The sequence below is a fragment of the Octopus sinensis genome, linkage group LG19 (genome assembly GCF_006345805.1).
Source record: "Octopus sinensis linkage group LG19, ASM634580v1, whole genome shotgun sequence".
NCBI lineage: Eukaryota > Metazoa > Mollusca > Cephalopoda > Octopoda > Octopodidae > Octopus > Octopus sinensis.
The window spans coordinates 33,079,775-33,101,768 of NC_043015.1; the positions used below are offsets into that span (position 1 = coordinate 33,079,775).

A 21,994-nucleotide genomic window follows, 5' to 3' on the forward strand; every position below is an offset into this window, starting at 1 on the left:
ATAATGCCTGGTGTGGCACCCGAGACTTTATTGGCAGTGCCGTCCTCACGGCGCTTAATGTGAAATAAGTTTTAAATGAAGTCAATAAGATGTGCATTTGGGTGTTGTCATAGAGTCACCCATACATACACAACCCTGTGTGGTGTGTGTGTGTGTGTGTGTGCGCGCGCGCATTCATACCTGCGGAGAGAGCATGAGAGTGATTGTATGTATGTAGTTCATTTGTGTGTGTGTGTGTGTGTGCATTTATACAAGTGGAGAGAGCATGAGTGTGTGAATGTATGTGTGCAGTTCCTTTGTGTGTGTGTGTGTGTGTGTGTATGTGTGTATGTATGTATGTGTGCAGTTCCTTTGTGTGTGTGTGTGTGTGTGTGTGTGATATCTAGTATTGTGTGTGAAGTACCCAATGTCCCTATTTGAAAAGGTTTGGCCAACGGACAGTTCTGTCTTTTATCAGCTGTCCACAACATGTCCACTCCTGTTGATTTCTACCAACAAGTTTTCATGCTGTGGCCTTAAGTCTTTTCTTATTTAATTTTTCCCACCCTTTGATTAATCAGGTAGATTCTAGTCCAAACAAAAGAATTAAAGTAATCAATCTATTGATCTATCAAATTATCCAAGTAGGAGCGATCAGTTAATTAATCAATTGATTGGTTGGTAGGCTTTTTTTTTTGTTTAGCTTTTAGTTTTTATTATATTTAACTTATGTTGTTGGATTTGTAATGATTTCCAAGTTTAGTACGAGGCTAACACCTGAGAGAAAACTGACTGAAACAAACACAGGTATAGGACGAGTGTGTATCTAGTTTTATAAGACGGCAACATAAAGGTGGTCAGATGAACAATCAATGTTGACACAGTTTGAAAGTGAAGCTAGAAGGATCAAAATATAATAATTGTTTTTAATGTCAGTTGGGGTGAAATTTTGGGGTGAAGCAGTATAAAAAGGGACATTGCTAGAAATAACCATTTTGTATATGTACATGGAGATAATACTGAGGATGGTAGTCTGGGAGTTGCCTGTGTGGAGTTGAATTCATCTGCTGGAATTCTTACTAGTGTACTAGTGTTTATCCAACCACGTGGTTTTTAGGGTCAGTCCCACTGTGTGGCACCCTGGTCAAGTGTCTTTATCTATAGCCCCAAGCTGGCTAAAGGCTTGTGGGTGGATTCAGTAGACACAAACTGAAAGATGTGTGTGTGTGTGTGTGTGTGTGTGTGTGTGTGCGTGTGTGTGTGTGTGTGGTGTGTGTGTGTGTGTGTAAATATGCTTGTGCCTTCCTGTTTTGACATAGTGTGGTAGTTGTAAATGAGTGTTAGTGTCATAAAAGCAGTGTCCTTCATTTTCTAATATTGTGTAAAACCATATCAGGCCATGGAGACATGTTACTTGGCATGGAAACAGATAAGGGTTGGTGACAGAAAGAGCGTCCAACCATAGAAAAATCTGCCTCAATGAACTCTGTCCAACCCATGGAAGCATAGGAAAGTCAACATTGAAACAATAATAAAGATGATATCAGGTAGCACAGAAAGTTCTGAATCGATTACAAGTTTGAACTTGTTGAAACCTGTTTTTGCAAAACCTGTAACTATTGGAAGCAGTCACTGATGCATAATCCTTTCATGGACGGTTCCCATAGAGCAACAACCGTACCTTGATACATTAATTTTCTATTTGAAACACCCAGAAAATAGGCAAAGAACATATTTGTGCCATGCTTTGGCCAACACTGTTAAAAAAAAAGAAAGAATTATGGCCTAGATGCAGTGAATGAAAGATTTTGCAGATGTAGTTTGAAAAATTCAGATATGGCAATTGGAATTTGCTTGATGATCCTAGGTAACAACATTCTTTGAACTGGATGACAGAATTCCACAGGCAAGAATTGCAGAATATCCCAATGTGACAGTGAGAGAGAGCTTTCTACTGAATTTAATGTTAGTGTTATGAACATTAGGTTTCAACATCAGGAAAATGGGTTTCTCATGCTCTTTCAATAACAAATTATCAGCAAAAACTTCAGAGCTGTGAACTGTTCGATACAAATAAACTCCAAGCACCAATTTTAAATAAGGTCATGGCTGGAGATGAGAAATTGAAACTTTACTGCAATATTGAGTGCATGGTTTCCCTACCAAATGTGAGTAGCTATGCAGATCCTCTGCAACAATCTGCTTTGCTACCCCTACTTCTCATAGTTCAAAAATTTCATCCATTAGCATGAAGCTGACCCTTATCCCCAAGATTTGTAGTTCAGTGAGCTGCATAGGAGAAAAAAAGCACCCAGTCCATACTATAAAGTGATTGGCATTAGGAAGGGTACCCAGTTGTAGAAACCATGCCTAAACAGACATTGGAGCACAATGCAATCCTTGGACACATCAGATCCTGTCAAACCATCCAGTCCATTCCAGCATGGAACACAAGCATTAATAATGATGATGATGGTGATGACCTTGACAATGGTGATGGCAAAAGTGACAGCAATGATGACTAATCTTAAATTAAAAACTTGATCCACATTCACAAGGAGGGCCTCACTCAAGGAACGTTTTATTGAGTGTTTGGTGGGATATGAAAGGAATTATTGATTATGAACTTTCAGGGCAAAATCAAACAATTACTAGAGGTAGCTTCCCCATTTGAATATTGCTTTGGATAGAAAGCATCCTGCCTTAATGAATAGCTGGAGTTTCCCTTTCATCAAGATAACGCTTGACCTCACACTGTACAAGCCACTAAAAATGATCTGAAATCATTCAAATGAGGAAGAACGCCAAACACTCTGCATTATTCAGACCTAGCTCCATCTGAATTCCTCTTAGCAAAAGCATTTAAACAGAGAAAAGCATTTAGTGATCAGACATTCAAAACTTACAAATAGATGGAGAAAAATGATAGAAAGTGAAAGAAATTATATAGATGATTAAATATGCAGTAGTAAAGATTAGGATTGCACTTTTAAATGAATTCTGAAAAATCAGACAGAACATTCTGTATAAGAGGATATATATAGCAAGCGTATAGAATGTTTCTAACTGCCTCACAAAGATGTTTGGTTAGAAATACTGTTGGCAGTTCTTGGAGAAATGGTTAGAAACTCAGTGTGGAATAGTTCTCACATGTCTTCGAGAAATCAATAGAAACCAAATTAGAAATAATTAGCTGAAGGAAGAAAACGAAGAAAATGTGTCAACGTTAATTTAACTATTTTTGAAAATCCATTGGGGGACATACACACACACACACAGACACACACACACAGATTCTCTCTTCCTCTTAGCCTCCTCTTCCTCCTCCTCTCTATCTACCAATCTATATTTTTGCTTTAAATATTTTTTTCTTTAACTGGAATACAATTCTCTGATGTTGTTTTTTAGCCCTGGGTCAGTCCAGACCGAGCAGACTGGATTCTTTTTTGCAGCCAGTTCATCTTTTTATTCAGAAAATAATATCGTTTATTTTTTGCTTGTTTCAGTCATTAGACTGCGGCCATGCTGGGGCATCACCATTTTAGTCAAATGAATCAACCCCAGTAGTTTTTTTGTAAGGTCTGGTACTTATTCTATTGGTCTCTTTTGCTGAACTGCCAAGTTACAGGGATGTAAACACACCAACACTGGTTGTCAAGCAGTAGAAAAGAGGACGAACACAGACACACACACACTCACACATATTCATATACACACACACACACACACACACACATATATATACAATAAGTTTTTTTCAGTTTCCATCTACCAAAACCACTCACAAGGTTTTGGTTGGCCCAAAGCTATAGTAGAAGATACTTTCCCAAGGTGCCATGCAACAGGACTGAACCCAGAACCATGTGGTTGGGAAGCAAGCTTCTTACCACACAGCCATGCCTGTGCCTACCTAGAACTACATTATTCAATGTAGTTCCATTTTTAAGATAGGAAGTTGTTATTTGAGAGTGATCTGGCTGTTATTTCTAGTAGGTCAAGCAATCATTTCGAGTGTCTTTTATTGGTTCAATTTATCTAAAGCAGGGGTTCGCAACCATTTTTTATGAATGGATCCCTTTGATCACTGTTTTATTCTGGTGGACCCGCTAGCTCTTCAATGTTTAAAAACTAGGTTTATAGATACCTTTTTCCAAAATTCCTTAATTGTTTTTCACACATTAACTTATGTAGGTTGAACCATGTAAAATGTTAAAGATAGAAACCCAGCTGTCTCTCACAATACATACCAATACATACACCTAAAGCAAAATTTTTTTAAGGGCCATTAAGATACTATTGTGGATCCTCAATTTACATGGACCCCCAAAATCTTGTATGGATTTTCAGGGACCATATGGACCCCAGTTGACAACCATTGGTATGTCACTATGGTAACTAGGTTCCTTAGAAAATGTAGCCAGGCATGCCAAAACTTATAGCAAAGGAGTCATAAGATGTAGAGTGATGTACCACGAGATATAGTTGGCGTATGATATGGCATAAGTGTATGCGCCATGGAAAAATAAAATCATAGTTTAAAAAACAAGAAAAATCCGAAATGAAATTCTGAGTACAAATTCTTGACAATTATGTTTTATTTATTTAATAAAGAACTAATCAATTAATTAGTTTCTATAATTTACATTATTCATATTTATAGGTTAAAGTGCATTGTTTTAATTGTTTTACTATGTTCAGTCATTGGATTGTAGCCTTGGTAGTACACTACATCCAGGGGTTTAATCAATTATATTCACCCTAGTATTAATTCTATCAACTTCTGTTTGTTGAACTTCTAAGTTACAAGACATAAATGGACACAAAATAAACAACACTATATTTTAAATTCATGCAAACAAATATGGAGTGAAGTAAGTCAACATCTGTCTGAGTTGCCTTGAGTTGCCTGAGTTTCAATTAATTTGGAAAATAACGAAGGGTTTATTAAAATAACTCTGTCATTATTATGCTGGTGTCTGGAATACAAATTAACCTGAAATTTTGATGAACATCTTAATCTAGACTACTTTTAAATATTGAATTTTTAACATAAAACTAGGGGCAGTTTCAGGCAGGTTGATATCAAAAGGGTTAGAAGGTCCTGCATTTTTTTTTCTCCCAGATACTGAGAACATTTAGCAACACAGGAATTAAGAAGCTGCATTCTCTCCCCGAAAACCCCAAGTACACCCCTATTTTGCTTCTGGTGGGGTTGGGAAGCAAATTTCTTACCACACACCCATTGGCTCAGGAATGAAATTTGTTTAGTGGCTGCAAACCTAGGTCCAGAATTTTTTTACCAACAAGGTCTTTTTATCTATTTTTGTTCTTTGTACTTTGAAAAGAAACCTAACTTCAAGCTACTTTTTATTGTTTTCTAAACCTGAGAAAAATAAGTAGGAGTGTAAATTTTGATTTTACGCTCCCACAAAAATTCTAGGGAGTGTGCTTGCACCCCCTGTTCCTGAGCCCATGCTTATACTTGTGCCCACAATATATTTATTAACAAGACCATGCTGGATTATTTCCCCAATAATTCATCGCTTTTTGGCTACAATTGATGTTTGTTGTCAGAGTGTTGTTGAGATGTTGATAGATAACACTCCAGACGTTCAGAGTATTGGGAATAAACCTACTGACTAGAATGTTAAAGATCCAAATCTTCAAAAAGGATCAGAGTATCTGTATGTTTAAGACTAATTATTCCCAGGAATCAAACCGTCTGGCATTTCATGTGAACTATCGTTAAGCATTAATTAGTTCATTATTGATTAGTAGAACTTATTGATTGGGAATCAGATAGTTTGGCTGGTTGAAAAGTGTCATTAAAGACCAAACTGATTGTCTCAAGTGTTTAGACAAAACAATTGTTCAGAATCACATGATATGATCTGTTTGTTTAGATATTTGCTTATTTGAAAGTCAGTTTATATCAACAAAGTGGTTTAGGAGCTTTGTGATAGAAATATTGATGATGCCACAAAATAAGAATAGTGTTTTTATAGCCTATAAGGGAGGATCTGTACTGTCAGTTCGCCTTCTAGAAACAGCAGCTAAAACCTTCCTGAAATTTTACCATAACATTTTAAGAAAACTGGAACAAACACACTAGAGTAGTTTTAGATATACTATGACTAAATGGTCAAAATCTGAATACTTTTGGAAATAGGTCTGCTTGAACAGGACAGGCCTCAGGTTAATGAAAAGTTAAAAGTGTAACTTGATACATTTAAATCTAATTAAAACCATACAGGTAAATCCTACTAATTAATGTGTCTTCCTTATTATTGTTGATCTTACCCATTTACTTCATGTAACTACCCTCATCTTACCCCCACACAGTTTCTTGTTTCTTCTAAGTATTTCAGTTAGCTGGCTGGATGAAAGAAACGGTAAGCAGCATTTCTTCTGGCTCTTTATATTCTGAGTTCAAATTCAGGATCAATGAAATAAGTACAAGTATAGCACTGGGACTGATATAATCGACAAACTCAGAGGGATGTCATTATATCATGCACTGTATTAAGGGTATTTTAAACTCGGCAGAGCCTGTCCCTCTTCAGATCGAACCATGGTGGACTTCTTGCAGAAAGAAAGAGAGAAAGGGAGAGAGAGAATGAGAGAACGTGGGGAAAAGGATGGAAGAATTGATACCAGTGCTTCATTGGTGTCTTCTTTTATATTACTCGTTTCCATCATTAGACTGCGACCATGCTGGGGCACTGCCTTGAAAAAGTTTTAGTTAAATGAATCGACTCTAGTACTTATATTTTGTTTTTTAAGCCTAGTACTTGTTTTTTCTGTCTCTTTTGCTGAACTGCTAAGTTACAGGGACGTAAACCAACACTGGTTGTCAAGTGGTGAAAGGGGGACATATGTGTGAGAGTGGGTGGGGGTGGGGTTCTACAGGGAGAGAGAGGAATTGACAGATTAGTCAATCAAGAGATCTGTGTGACTTTGAGTATACATCTATAGTATTTCTATAGACATATTCTCATAAACCCACATGACCAACAGATAGGTATGTAGGGAGAGATGGAGAGAGGGAGAGCAAAAGAGAGAGAGAGCAAGAGAGCGTGTGTTTCTGTGTGTGCATGAGTGTGCACGCATGCTAGTGAGAGAGTGTAGGGGTGCTAATTGAGAAATTAATCAATCAATCAAAGGATATATGGAGAGACTTATATGTTTTGGGATCATAAATATAAAGAAAAATGGAATTTACTGCTCTTCATGAGATTTAAGTTGATTGAAAAATTAATTTTCAGTGCAGAGACTAAAAAGATTTATATATATATATACATGTAGTTAATTAATTAACTAAATAGTTAATTACATTATCAATTTCTTGTTTTCCTGGAAATGAGACACCCTTCTGTTTGTATATATGAAAATAATGCTGTGTAAGGAGTTGGTTAGTGTAAACAAAGTTGTTCCTACTTCGACTTTTGGCTTTCAAGAGATCTGTTTATGTATAAGAAAATAATGTTGCATGAGAAGTTGGTTAACGTAAACAAAGTTGTTCTTACCACAATTGTTGGCTTTCGAAAGATTGTAATAACAAAAAGACAAAACAAAAAGTGTATACATACATTTTTACCTCCACTTATTCACTAAGAGAATTGGATTTTTTTACTATGTAAGTAGAGAAGTTTAATCCTTTCATCTGATTATTTACTAGGGTTTTGCCATACATGGGTGATATATGAGTTCTTATGAAAACAAACGCAAAAACTTCATCTGAATCTAAATTTTACTGAACTTATATATATATATACATATGTTTATATATATATATATATATATATATATATATATACACACACATATATATACTAGAAAATGCACCTGTATTTTGGACATTTTAAGTTGCTTTGGTAGTATTTTTTCCACCAAATAATTGAACAATCGAGGTTTATGAGTAGAATGGCAATCTATGTTTCCAATTAACCTAGGAATGGAAAATCAAATTGGGGGCTGGTTATTGTGGAGGCTGTTGCACCTTAATGATCATAGATCATATAAGCTTGCAAGCGATGCAAAGAAGAGCTACCGAAGTGTTTTGGTAGTAGATCATGGATAATAACTACAAAATATAGTTGTTTTACATGAAAGCGAAATCTCTTGTCAGAAACAGCCACAAAAATGGTAGAAGGAAATTGAAGGAAAACATTGAAACTTCCATTCTGCAAGTTTTTTTTATTCAACACCAAAGAGAGCTATTTTTTCAGAGAGAAATATGATTTGTATGTTCAAAAATAGCGGTATGATACCTACTTGAAAAAGTAGAGTTAAAGGATGTATTTGCTATGTGCTTACAGTGTGCGACCACTCTAATATTGATTTCAGGTAACGGAAAATGAAGACGAAGAATTTGACTTCAGTTCACGAATATTGCTTTGAATCTTTTGCAGTGAAAAGATGTTGAGTTGTAAGGCAGACAGATAATTGTGAAGTTGTAAGGATGGTAAAAGTGAGCAGGATACATGTAGAATGCACTCAATAGGTTTCGTGCTGCTCTGAAGTAGCTACAGCTTTAGCAGCAGCAGCAAGTGGAGGCGCAAGTGGGTAAAGAAGCATCCTTAAAATGAAACAAAGGTATCAAAGGTAAAAAAAAAAAAAGGTATCAACAATCAGAAGAGAGGAAAGGGAACATCACCTTTCCAGTAACTCAGAATAGGTAAAGATAAGCTTGCCAAAGTTTAATGCAGTTTAGATATGGGGATTAAGATTGTTTGGTATTGGATATTCATCATGTAGAGTGTTCTTAGTCAATTTAATCACAGTCACAGATGGACAGTAAAATAAATAAATAGACAAAATCCTTTCACTTTTCTAATATTCTCTAACCAGAACACTCAAAAAATACACACCAAGACAAATATACAAAAATATATAAAAAAGTAAGAATACACAATTACAACATATAAATAAATAATAAATCAAAAAATGTGAAAACAATAAAAAAATATTCTATAATGCAAATATACGACAATATAGATTAAAAAATAATGTAAAACAGTCAAATCAAATAAATAAATATATACTCTATAAACAAAACACTCAAACAATACATACCAATACACATATAAAAAAGTATAGAAAGTAACAATACACAATTACAACATATAGATAAATAATAAATTAAAAAAATATGAAAACAACTAAAAAAATATTCTGTTATGCAAATATAAGACCATATAGATTAAAAAAAGTAAGGAAACCACTTGAAATAATTATAGAGAAAATCCTTTCACTTCTCTAACCAAAACTCAAACACACATAAAAAACATAGAAAGTAGTAATACACAATTACAATATATAAATAAATGATAAATCAAAAAATGTGAAAACCATTAAAATATATATTCTCTAAGGCCAAGAGACGACTATATATAGATTTTAAAAAAGTATGGAAGACACTACATACAAAAAAAATATGTACATACAATGAATTAGAGAAAAAAAACGATGTAAATCACCGTTTTTCCCAGTTTGTTCATTTAGGCGGGAGCTCTGGGCAGAATGTTATAGTGTATGACCGTCATTGGGATCTAATGTGAGTGTTTGGTGAGAATCAGTTGAGAATTGTGGAAATGCATGCACTAGTCAATATACACACACACTCACACACGTATGTATATATATATATATATATATATATATATATACATACACGAATATATAAATACATATATATGTACATATATATATAAATATATATATATATATATATACACATGTATATATATATATATATATATATATATATATATATATATACACATACACATTATATATATATATACATACATATACATATATATAGATATATACACATTTATATACATATATATATATAATATATATATATATATGTATATATATACATATATATTTTTATATACAAATATATATATACATATATATGTATATATATATACATATGCATGTATATATGTATACAAATCTATATATATATAGATGGAGTTTATCGTGGCTACCGAATAATTGTCACATATTACATTTATAGATATACATATATATATATATATATATATATATATATATATATGATGAAGATATTTATATATATATATGAATTTTTTGTGTAATAAGATAAAAGCACCAAGGTTGTATAAATATTACACTATTTATAGATAGATCTTACAGCTCTTTCTAGGATATTAATAATATCCCTTCATCGGAGACGGTGTGAGAGGAGAGCAAAAATTATTCAGCATTACTTGACACCTTTGGGTTTCAATGACACCATTATCTCTTATGTGACAATTATTCGGTAACCAGGATAAAACTCTGAGTTTTAGATGCCGAGGTAGAAATCCACACCACCATCTCTTCGGTTATCTGGCCATCGGAAAAACGCTATGAAAAAAGACCGTTATACAAAGGGATATTACTGTGTTATAGATCGCTATTTATACAAAAGCGCTAATTTGAATGACCCCCTAATTAAGATAAGGTAAAAAGTTCATAGTAAACGCGTAAGCACGTCTGTTCATACATACACATGTGCGCTCGAACACCCACGTGCGTAAGCATACATCACTACAAAAACGTACACATCTTCACTCGCATCTTTCGCCAAATGTATATGCATATACATACAAACACACACACACGCGTGCGCCGTAAAAGTTCATACATACGTCTACATACGCACAAGCACAAGAAAAAACAGGGTTAAGGGTAACAATACAGAAAAAAGGCATAAGGAAGTATACAAAGAGTAAACCACGTTCATATATAGACATACCTTTATGCACGCACACACACATACTCGCCCATATATGCACATACATGCACACGTCTATATACACATACGCACACACGCACGCACAAAAAGGATTATACATACGTCTAAAAAAAACAGGAAAAATTGTAAAAATACTGAGTAAAAACGTCTATATATATATGTACTCTTATGTCCGCACACGCGCATACATCTATATACATACATACCCGCACACACGTACACATCCACAGAACTTTTCGGATCATGCCCACATGTAACCAAATTTTTGTTACGTTTTTGGTCCCCCCAAAACTACAGATAGAACTTGCTTTCTATATTACGTCCACGCATAAGTTTTTTATCTCATTATACAGAGACTAAAGACATTTAGAGCCAAAAGTGATTTATGTATAAAGACACGTGTAGCTAATTAATTAATTAACTAAATATTCAATCGTGTATTCAATAACTGCATTCCTGGAGATCTAAACATATAAGTCAGACACCTTTCTGCTTATATATGAGAAAATAATGCCACATGAGGAATTGGTTAGCGTAAACAAAGTCGTTCTTACCTCAATTGTTCAATTTCAACAGATCTGTTTATGTATAAGAAAATAATGTCCCTTGAGAAGTTGATTATTGAAAACAAAGTCATTCTTACCTCAGTTGTCTGCTTTCAACAAATCGTAATAATGCAAAGACAAAAAATCATATAAAGTGATCCCCTCCACCATATCGCAGTTCACCTATCGCGTTTATTATTTAAGCTTACAGGGATTCCTCCATGGTGTTGTTTTGTATTTATAATAAAATAAATATATAAAAATAATAGAAATAATTTTTTTTAATATACAGTACAGTACTGTTTCTACTTCACGGATTTCCACCAATCGGAACATAACTCCTGTGACAGTCAAGGGATTACTGTATGTATGTTTTTGCCTGCTCTTAATGTGTAAGAGAACTGGACTTTTTACTGTCTAAGTAGGGAAGTTCCAATTGTTGGTGTTTATTATTCATCAGGGATTTTGCCACACGCGGATGATTTATGAGTTTTTACGTGAAGAAATACAAACTTTGCAATTTTCACTTTTCTACTGAAATTCTGTCTATGTAGGGTCTGAGTGTTTTCATAGTGTGTATTGTTACCTCAGGATACCATAAAGATTAGTTACCATGAAGTAGGGATGATTTTCTGTGCAATTTTCTGAAAGGTGCTCAAGACAAAGTAAAGGCAAGTGCTGATGCAAGTCACCATCTTTGAATATATATTCGTATGTATGTATGTATGTATGTATGTATGTATGTATGTATGTATGTATGTATGTATGTACACATCATCATCATTTAACGCCCGTTTTCTATGCTGGCATGGATTGTACGGTTCGACTGGGGTCTGGGAAGCCAGGAGGCTACACCAGGCTCCAATTTTTTCTTTTTTTGTTGCTTATATTCCACCAACGGACAACACGTGTGTTACTTCAGCATCATTATTCTATAAAATGTGCTTAACGGGAGAAAAATATCGAAAAAGCATCAAAACATGTGAGGGTGAAAAGGAAGAGTGGTTTGGGCTGTGCTTGAAACAACAGCAAAACCGCCCTTGAATTCTTCACCATTTTTCTGAAAATATTTACGATTTGCTTTGTTTTTTAGTTTTTTTACTGAAAAGGCTTCTCCCATAGTTTTTAAGTTGAAAAGAGAAACGGCCAAAATCGGTCCCCATAGTTATTATTGTAAGGCCTATAGCATTCCAAACAGCTATAACAACAAAATAACTTCCAAATTTTTTTACAAAAATTATATGGGTATTTAAAAAAAGTCTTCATTCAATGAATAATGTTTTTACATTACGTATACATTAAGAGAATAAACTGTTCATTTTCTAAATAGCGAATTAAAACTTAAACTAAAAATATTGAAAGAGAAAGTGAAACTTTGCAAATGAAAATGGAATACTCTGCAGTGAATGCAATGAATATTTAAATGTGTGAAGATTTGGACACAGTGAATGCAATGAATATATCTAAATATGCAAGAAATAGGAGTTAGAAAAATTCAGTAAAATTGAGAAATCAAAACTATAGGAAATTTCTTAGAACATGAATTTATAAAACTATTTCCACACAATCAACCCTTTAATAATTGCTTTCTTTTAGTATACATACATGTGTATATATGTGTATATATGTAAATATATATATATATATATATATATATATTATATATATATATATATATATAATATATATGAATATATATATAATATATATATAATATATATATATATATATATATATATATATATATATATATATATATATATATATATATATATATATATATAATATATATATATATATATATACACATATACATATATATACATATATATATGCACCAGGTTCCACTCCGATCTGGCAATGTTTCTACAGCTGTATGCCCTTCCTCATGTCAACCATTCTGGGTGTAGAAGGTGCTTTTTACATGCCACCGGCACAAGGGCCAATCAGATGGAACTGGCATCAACCACGTTTGAATGGTGCCACCAGCATGGGTACCAATCAGGTGGTGCTGTCATCAGCCACTTGCCTCAACAGGTCTTCATAAGTTCAGTTTATTGCCCAATGATTGAAGGGTGCTCTTAAATGGGCTGGTTATGCTGCTCTGGCATAGGCCATGGTTACGGTCTCACTTGGCTTACCAGATCTTCTTAAGTACAGCATATTTTCAAAGGTCTCGGTCACTTGTCATTACCTTAGTGATGCCTAACGTTTGAAGGTCATGCTTCACCACCTCATCCAGGTCTTCCAGAGTCTACCTTTTCCACAGGTTCCCTCAACTGCTAGGGTGTGACACTTTTTCATACAGCTGTCCTCATCCATATGCAACCCATGACCACAGTAGCGCAGTCATCTCTTTTGCACACCACATCTGATGCTTCATATGTCCAACTATTCTCTGAGGGCCCCTGCGCATCTGTCATGTATGCACCAGTCATCGAATTTGATTTTGAGAAAGAAAGAAAGAGAGAGGGAGAGAGTGAGAGTGAGATACCAAGAGACAAAGAGAAACAGACAGGCAGAGAGCTAGAGAGAGAGAGAGTGTGTATACATGTGAGTGTATGTGTGTGCGTGTAAGCCTGCTAGAGAAAGTGTGAGGTGTGCTACGGGGAGAGAGACACGAGGAAGAGAGTGGAATCGAGAAATTAATCAATCAATCGCAGATTAAATCAAAGGGCATATCAGTGGAGAGACTTATACATTTTGGGATCGCAAATATGAAGAACAACAAACTTTAATTCACTTCATTAAATTTCAGTTGACTGAAATATTAATTTAAAGCGCAAAGATTAAAAAAATTTTGACTGTAAAAACTTTTACATATAAAGACACGTGTAGTTAATTAATTAACTAAACAATTAATTATGTAATCAGTTACTGGTTTCCTGGGAATCTAGATATATAAGTCAGACACATTTATGTTTATATAGAAGCAAATAATGCTGTGTAAGGAGTTGGTTAGTGTAAACTACATTGTTCTTACCTCTCTTCTTGGCTTTCATCAGATCTGTGTATATATATATTTATATAATAATAATAATAATGAAATTATTGTATACAGTGCTCAGGTACACCACAACTTGTCAAAAGTGCGTATAAAGAATATGCAGTAATGTACAAATGTCTGGGAAGTGAAGAGTGTATGAATCAGATACATGCCTACGTAGTAGGTGTAGTGTTGGCAAATCTCAGGAAGCATGGAAGTTTTGAAGGATGCAGTGCTCCGACAACTAACGACTGATGCCGGCAGTTTGTTCCATGCTTCAGCAACTCTTAGCGTGAAAAAATGTTTCCAAATGTCATGGGAGCTGTGCTGCTTTCTGACTGTGTAAACATGTCCACGGGTGTTAGACAGGTGGAGTTTGAAAAGGTGCTCAGAGTTATTGTTAGCAAGATGGTTAATAATTTTATGGGTGTCTGTCAAGTCAGCTGCCAGACTTCGGAGTTTCAATGTATCCATGCCCAGAGAAGTAAGGCATTCAGAATATGGCAAATGCCTGATAGAGGGTATTCTCTTGGTTGCACATCGCTGAACAGCTTCCAGACGATTAATATCTTGGGCAAGATAGGAGTTCCAGACCGTTGATGCAAATTCCAGGTGAGGTCGCACCATAGCTATAAAAAGCCGCAGTTATATAACAAAATAATGCTGCGTGAGAAGTTGGTGAGTGTAAACAAAGTCACTCTTTCCTCAATTATTGGCTTTCAACAGATCGTAATGAGTAAAAGACAAAAAATTGTATAAATACATTTTTTCCTTCATTTATTCTCTAAGAAGATCAGATTTTTTACTGTGTTAAGAGGGAAGTTTTGATACCTGGTCTGATTATTCACAGGGGTTTTGCCACACCTGGGTAATATATGAGTTTTTATGTAAATAAACACAAGATTCTTAATTTTCACTTTTCTACGAAAATTCAATGAAGTGTTTCAGCGTTTTCATAGGGTGTGTTATCACCTCAGGATAGAATAAAGATTGGCTACTATCTATTATTAGGGATTTTTTTGAAGATTTTCTTAAAGATTCCCAGGAAGAACTGAAAACACTTGCTATATATAAATATATGCATCTATACAGGTTTGGCCAAAAACCTCCTGACAGTAAATCAAGACCATTAAATTCCAAGGTTTATGTTTTACAACTGAATGAATTAAATAGAAGCATCTAAATATGAAACATCATGAAAGTTGTTCAAACTGAAGTCCTTCTTGAGTGACACATTTTTTCCATTCAAGTCAATACAGAATTACAGATAGTATTTATGGAATTTGGATTCACGGTTGGGTGACTTTTGGCCAACCCTGTATATATATATATATATATATATATATATATTATATATATATATATATATTGACATGCCGTCAGTTTATGATGATGTGAGTTCCAATTAATCTGATCAACAGAACAGCTTGCTCATGAAATTAACATGCAAGTGGCTGAGCGCTCCACAGACATGCATACCCTTAACATAGTTCTTGGGGAGATTCAGCATGACACACAGAATCTGACAAGGTTGACCCTTTGAAAGACAGGTACAACTCATTTTTTGCCAGCTGAGTGGACTGGAGCAATAAAGTGGAATAAAGTGTCTTGCTCAAGGACACAGTGTGCCGTTGGGAATTGAACTCACGACCTTATGATCATGAGCTGAATATCCTAATGACTAAGCCATATATGTGTGTGTGTGTGAGTGTGTGTATATACATAGGTGTGTGTATATATATATATATATGTGTGTATATGTATAAATATATGTATATATATGTATGTATATATATACATACAAATATATATGCATATATGTTTATATAGATACATGTATGCATGTATATATAGATACATATACATATGTATATGTATCTGTATATATATTATATATATATTATATATATATATATATATTATATATATATATATATATATAGAGAGAGAGAGAGAGAGAGAGTTATTCAAAAGGAATGAACCAATTTCATTATGCAATATTTTAATAAGGAAAAGCAATAGAAAACTCCAGTTAAGTCGCAAGAATTTACTCATAATCAACTTTTATTTCCTGTCTTGCAAGTCTTCAAATGTGGCCACCACCTGCAACACAGGCAACATCAATGCGATAAGAGAATTTCTCCCAGATGCATATCAGCATATCAGAATCCACTGAGTACTTCTTTGGTTGGCTGATTGAATGCTTTATCGAAGTTTTTCCATTTCCCTTCTATGTCAATATCTTCTGGAACCAGCTCAAAGCAAAGCAAATTTATTCTTTAGTTCCATAATGAACTTGCTTTTGATATGCTGATACATGTCTGGGAGGAATTTCTTATCGCATTGATGTTGCCCATGCTGCAGGTGGTGGCCACATTTGAACACTTGTAAGACAGGAAATAAAAGTTGATTGCGAGTAAATACTTGTGACTTAGCTGGAGTTTTCTATCGCTTTTTCTTATTAAGATATTGCGTAATGAAATCGGTTCATTCCGTTTGAATAACCCTGTATATATATATACACACACAAACCCACGCATATATATACATATATATGCATATAAACACACACACACACACACACACACACACATATATATGAATATATATATATGTATTTGCTTTTTTGGTGTTGATATTTGTTAGTTTTAGGACCATCAATGCTGGTGTCTTCTTCCATGGCAGATCTCACAATTTTAGTTTTTGTTTCAGAAGTGTTCCCTTGTGGAGCTGTATTGCCAGTGGAATGTCTGTTACTCACATCAGGGTCTCCATCCTTGTCATCCTTTTTGAGTTCCTGTGCAAAGATGGTGTTAAGTGTGTTAACGTGAGGGTTGATGAGGGCACAGGACCTGATCCACTCTTGTTTTTACAGCTCTATCTGAGCTATGGTCCTTATGTAGCCATTGTCCTTTAGACCTGCCATCATAATATTATGTGGATTGTCTCCGTCGGCTATTTTCCACCATCTGAAAAAGAGTTTCAGTTCAGCGCTCAGCCAATTTCGAGACATCTTTAGTCTGCTGTTTCCTTCAATGTATTTAGAGAAATACTGAGATAGGGAGAGAAAAAGACAGAGAGACATAAAGTGTATTGATCTATGTGTGCACAGTTTAGAGGGGTATTAGTTGGGATAGGGACGAGATATCTGTGTGACTATCTATAAGCTTTCTGTGGACACATTCCTATAAACACACATGATCAATAGATAAGTATGTAGGGAGAGAGAGAGCGAGAGAGAGAAAGTAAGAGAAAGAGAGAGAGAGCAAAAGAGAGAGAGAGTGTGTGTGTGTACACGTGCATGTGGGGGGGGGTACAAGGAGAGAGACACTGGGGAAAGAGAGGAACAGAGAAATTAATCAATCGCAGATTAAATTAAAATGTATAAGAGTGGAGGGACTTTGGTATCGTAAATATAAATAAAAAACAGAATTTACTTCTCTTAGTAAAATTTAAGTTGATTGAAAAATGGAATCTAAGCATGGAACAAAAAGATTTATATATAAAGGCACATATAGGTAATTAATTAACCAAATAATTAATTACATGTTCAATCACTGAATTCCAGAAAATTTAGATATACAGGTCGGACACCTGTTGGTTTATAGGTCAGAAACTAATATTGCGTGAGGAGTTGGTTACTGTAAACAAAGTCGTTCTTACCTCAATTGTTCGCTTTCAACAGATCTGTTTATGTATAAGAAAATATAATGCCGCGTGAGATGTTGATTAGTGTAAACAAAGTTGTTGTTACTACAATTGTCTGCTTTCGACAGATCGTAATAACCAAAAGATGAAAAAAATTGTAAACATACATTTTTCCCTCACTTTTTTTCTAAGAGAATCCGATTTTTCAGTGGATAAGTAAGGAAGTTTCAATTCTTGGTCTGATTATTTACAGAGGTTTTGCCACACACAGGTAATATATATCAGTTTTTATGTAAACAAACATGAACTTTGTAATTTTCATTTTTCTACTGAAATTCTGCCTATGTAGTGTATTAGTGTTTTCGTAGTGTGTATTATCACCCCAGGATACAATAAAGATTAGTTAACATGAAGTAGTAACGATTTTCTGTACAATTTTCTAAAAAACTTTCAGAACCAAGTGAAAATATGTGCTACCAGAAAGTCACCATCTTGGAATATATATATTTATATATATATATATCTGTGTGTATGTGTAAATATAAAAATGGAACAAAAACGCAATAGAGGGCATTAAAACATTGGAACAAGATAGACGACACAAAGGCGGATAAGAGAAACAACAATAAGAAGGACAGGCAAAAAAAGACAAGTTGTTCTTGGTTTTCTTTCATCAGTCAAGTACCAGAAGTCACGACCATTTCAGACAGTTACACTTGAGATGATTTAATCTGATTGTCCCCAAAAAGTCAAAGCTAAGAGCATTAGACCCCTTTGTAAGAAAGCTAGTGAATGTTTACGGCAACAAAGATGAAAAAAAGACAAACAAATAAAAAAAAAACGGAGAACATGGTGCACAATTACGAATACAACAAGAAATAACAACAAGCGTCTTTCGACTGAGAATGTTTCAAACTGAGCTGGCATGTATGATATAAAACCCTAAAGGCAGGAACATGGGAGATGGACACAAGATGTGTTGACGGTCGGCAGTCAGGCCCTGAGCTGTGGTCCTTCTGTAGCCATTGCTCTTTAGAGCTGCAAAGATGATATTATTTGGATTGTCTCCTTCAGTTATTTTATCCACCCTTTTAGTAACAGTTTCAGTTCAGCACTAACCCAGTTTCAGGACACCTTTTGCCTGCTGTTTCTTCTTGTATATATTTAGAGAAATATTGAGATAAGGAGAGATAGGGAAACAGGAAGAAAGAGAGGTGTAAGTTGTATTTGATCTATGCATGCACAGATGGGAAGGACATTAGCTGGGATAGAGAAGCGAGATCTGTGTGACTTTGAGTATGTATCTATAATCTTTATATAGACATATTCCCATATACACATGTTAAATAGACAGGTACACAAGGAGAGAGTAAAAGAGAGTGAGCAAGAGGGAGACAGAGCAAGAGAGTAAGAGAGAGAGTGTGTGCTTTGATTGAGAGAGAGTGTGGGTGGTGCTACACGGAGAGAGAGATACAGAAGAGAGTGGAATTGAGAAATTAATGAACCACTTGCAGATTAAATAAAAGAGCATAAGAAGTGGAGAGACTTATACGTTTTGGGATCGTAAATAGAAAGCAAAATGGAATTTACTTCTCTTCGTAAAATTTCAGTTGAATGAAAAATTAATTTTAAGTGCTGAGACTAAAAGGATATACAGCCTAAAAAGATTTGTAGACACACATGTAGTTAATTAATTAATTAATTAACTAAATAATTAAGTACGCATTCAATTACTGCTTTCCTGGGAATCTAGATATATAAGTCAGACACATTTCTGTTTATATAGAAGCAAATAATGCTGTGTAAGGAGTTGTTCCATGTAAGCAAAGTCATTCTTACCTCACTTGTTCACTTTCAGCAGATCTGTTTATAAGAAAATAATGCCACATGAGAAGTTGGTTTGTGTAAACAAAGTCATTCTTACCTCAACTGTTGGCTTTCGACAGATCGTAATAACTAAAACACAAAAAAATTGTATGCATACGTTTTTACCTCCACTTATTGTATAAGAGAATCGGATATTTTACTGTGTAAGTAGGGAAGTTTCTATCTTTGGTTCGATTTTTCACAGGGGTTTTTCCACACATGGTTAATACATAAGTTTTTAAGTAAACAAACTTAAACTTTGTAATTTTCACACATTTCTACGAAAATTCTTCTGATGTAGTGTTTTAGTGTTTTCATAGTGTGAAGGCGCATGGCTCAGTGGTTAGAGTGTCGAGCTTACGATCGTGAGGTTGTGAGTTCAATTCCTGGACTGAGCTGTGTGTTGTGTTCTTGAGCAAGACACTTTATTTCACGTTGCTCCAGTTTACTCAGCTGTAGAAATGGTGCCAAGCTGTATTGGCCCCTTTGCCTTTCCCTTGACATGGAGAGGGGAGGCCGGTATGCATGGGTGACTGCTGGTCTTCTATAAATAACCTTGCCTGGACTTGTACCTCGGAGGGTAACTTTCTAGGTGCAATCTCATGGTCATTCATGACTGAAGGGGTGTCCCCCACCCACCAGTGTGTAGATGGTCTGCCAGTTCATCTTATATGACTGAGTGGACCACTTGTATTGGTGCTGGTAGGGCCATCAATGCTGGTGTTTTCTTCCTTGACATGTCTCTCAGTTTTAGTTTTTCTTTCAGATGTGTTCCCTTCTGGATCAGTAGGGTAAGGGGAACATCTGCTACTCACATCAGGGTCTCCATCCTTGTCATCCTTTTTGAGTTCCTGTGCAAAGATGGTGTCAAGTGTGTTAATGTAAGGTTTGATGAGGGCACAGGAGCAGATTGACTCTTGTCTTTTTCCGTTCTGTCTGACCTTTGGTCTCTATGTTGCCATTGTCCTTCAGAGCTGCTGTTATGATATTATTTGGATTGTCTCCTACGGCTATTTGCCATCCACCCTCTCAGAGTTTCAGTTCATTACTGACCCAGGTTCAAGACATCTTTAACCTTCTGTACATATTTAGAGAAATATTGAGGTAAGGAGAGACAGGGAGAGAGAGGAAGAGAGACAGGTGTACGTTGTATGGATCTATGCGTGCAAAGGTGGGAGGGGTTTTAGCTGGAATAGGGAGGAGACATCTGTGTGACTTTGAGTATATAACTATAATCTTTCTATAGACATATTCCCATACACGCACATGTTCAACAGATGGGTATACATGGAGAGGGAGAGAGAGAGGTTGAGTAAGAGAGATAGAGAGGGAGAGAGAGTATGTGTGCATGAGCGTGTGTGCATGGACACCTCCAAGAGAGTGGGGGAGAGTGCAATAGGGAGAGGCACGCAGGGGAGAAAGAGGACTTGAGAGATTAGTCAATCAAGAGATCTGTGTGACTTTGAGTATACATCTATAGTATTTCTATAGACATATTCCTATATACACATATGTTTGACAGATAGATAGATAGCTAGAGAGAGAGAGAGAGAGAGAGAATGAAAGTGAGTGAGAGAGAGGGAGAGAGTGAAAGTGAGCGAGAGACAGACAGGCAGAGAGAGCAAGAGAAAGAGAGAGAGAGCAAGAGATAGAAAGAGTGTGTACGTGTGAGTATGTGCATAAATGCATGCTCGAGAGAGTGTGGGGGTGTTACAGTGAAAGACACACAGGGGGCGGGGAGAGTAATTGAGAAATTAATCAACCAATCGCAGATTAAATCGAAGGGTTTAAGAGTGGAGAGATTTATATGTTTTGGGATCGTAAACATAAAAAAAAAACAGAATTTACTTCTCTTCGTAAAATTTCAATTGGTTGAAAAATTAATTTAAAGTGCTGAGCCTTAAAAGATTTAGAATCTAAAAAGATTTATATATATACAGACACATGTAGTTAATTAATGAACTAAATAATTAATTACATATTCAAGTACTGATTTCCTGGGAATCTAGATATATAAGTCAGACGCGTTTCTGTTTATATATGGGAAAATAATGCTGCATGAGGAATTGGTTAGCGTAAACAAAGTCATTCTTACCTCTCTTGTTCACTTTCAACAGATCTGTTTATGTATAAGAAAATATAACGCTATGTGAGAAGTTGGTCAGTGTAAAGAAAGTCATTCTTACCTCAATTGGC

The 21,994-nt window shown here is 35.1% G+C and overlaps 1 protein-coding gene across 50 annotated transcripts in view; it reads right to left on the reverse strand.

The window, feature by feature from the left end:
* LOC115222185 (fas apoptotic inhibitory molecule 1-like) overlaps positions 1-21,994 on the reverse strand; it is an 87,486-nt gene that overhangs the window by 18,403 nt on the left and 47,089 nt on the right. For 7 of the 50 annotated variants that reach the window (XM_036511350.1, XM_036511365.1, XM_036511363.1 and 4 more), the window contains 4 exons: positions 21,894-21,917; positions 17,948-17,971; positions 14,282-14,305; positions 11,308-11,331 (listed from right to left, as the gene is read on the reverse strand). In XM_036511350.1, coding sequence (XP_036367243.1) covers positions 11,308-11,331; positions 14,282-14,305; positions 17,948-17,971; positions 21,894-21,917 — 96 coding nt within the window. Of the gene's footprint in view, positions 1-11,307; positions 11,332-14,281; positions 14,306-17,947; positions 17,972-19,771; positions 19,796-21,893; positions 21,918-21,994 lie in introns of all 50 variants that reach the window. The other 43 variants (XM_029792333.2, XM_036511354.1, XM_036511353.1 and 40 more) reach the window with 15 other exon arrangements.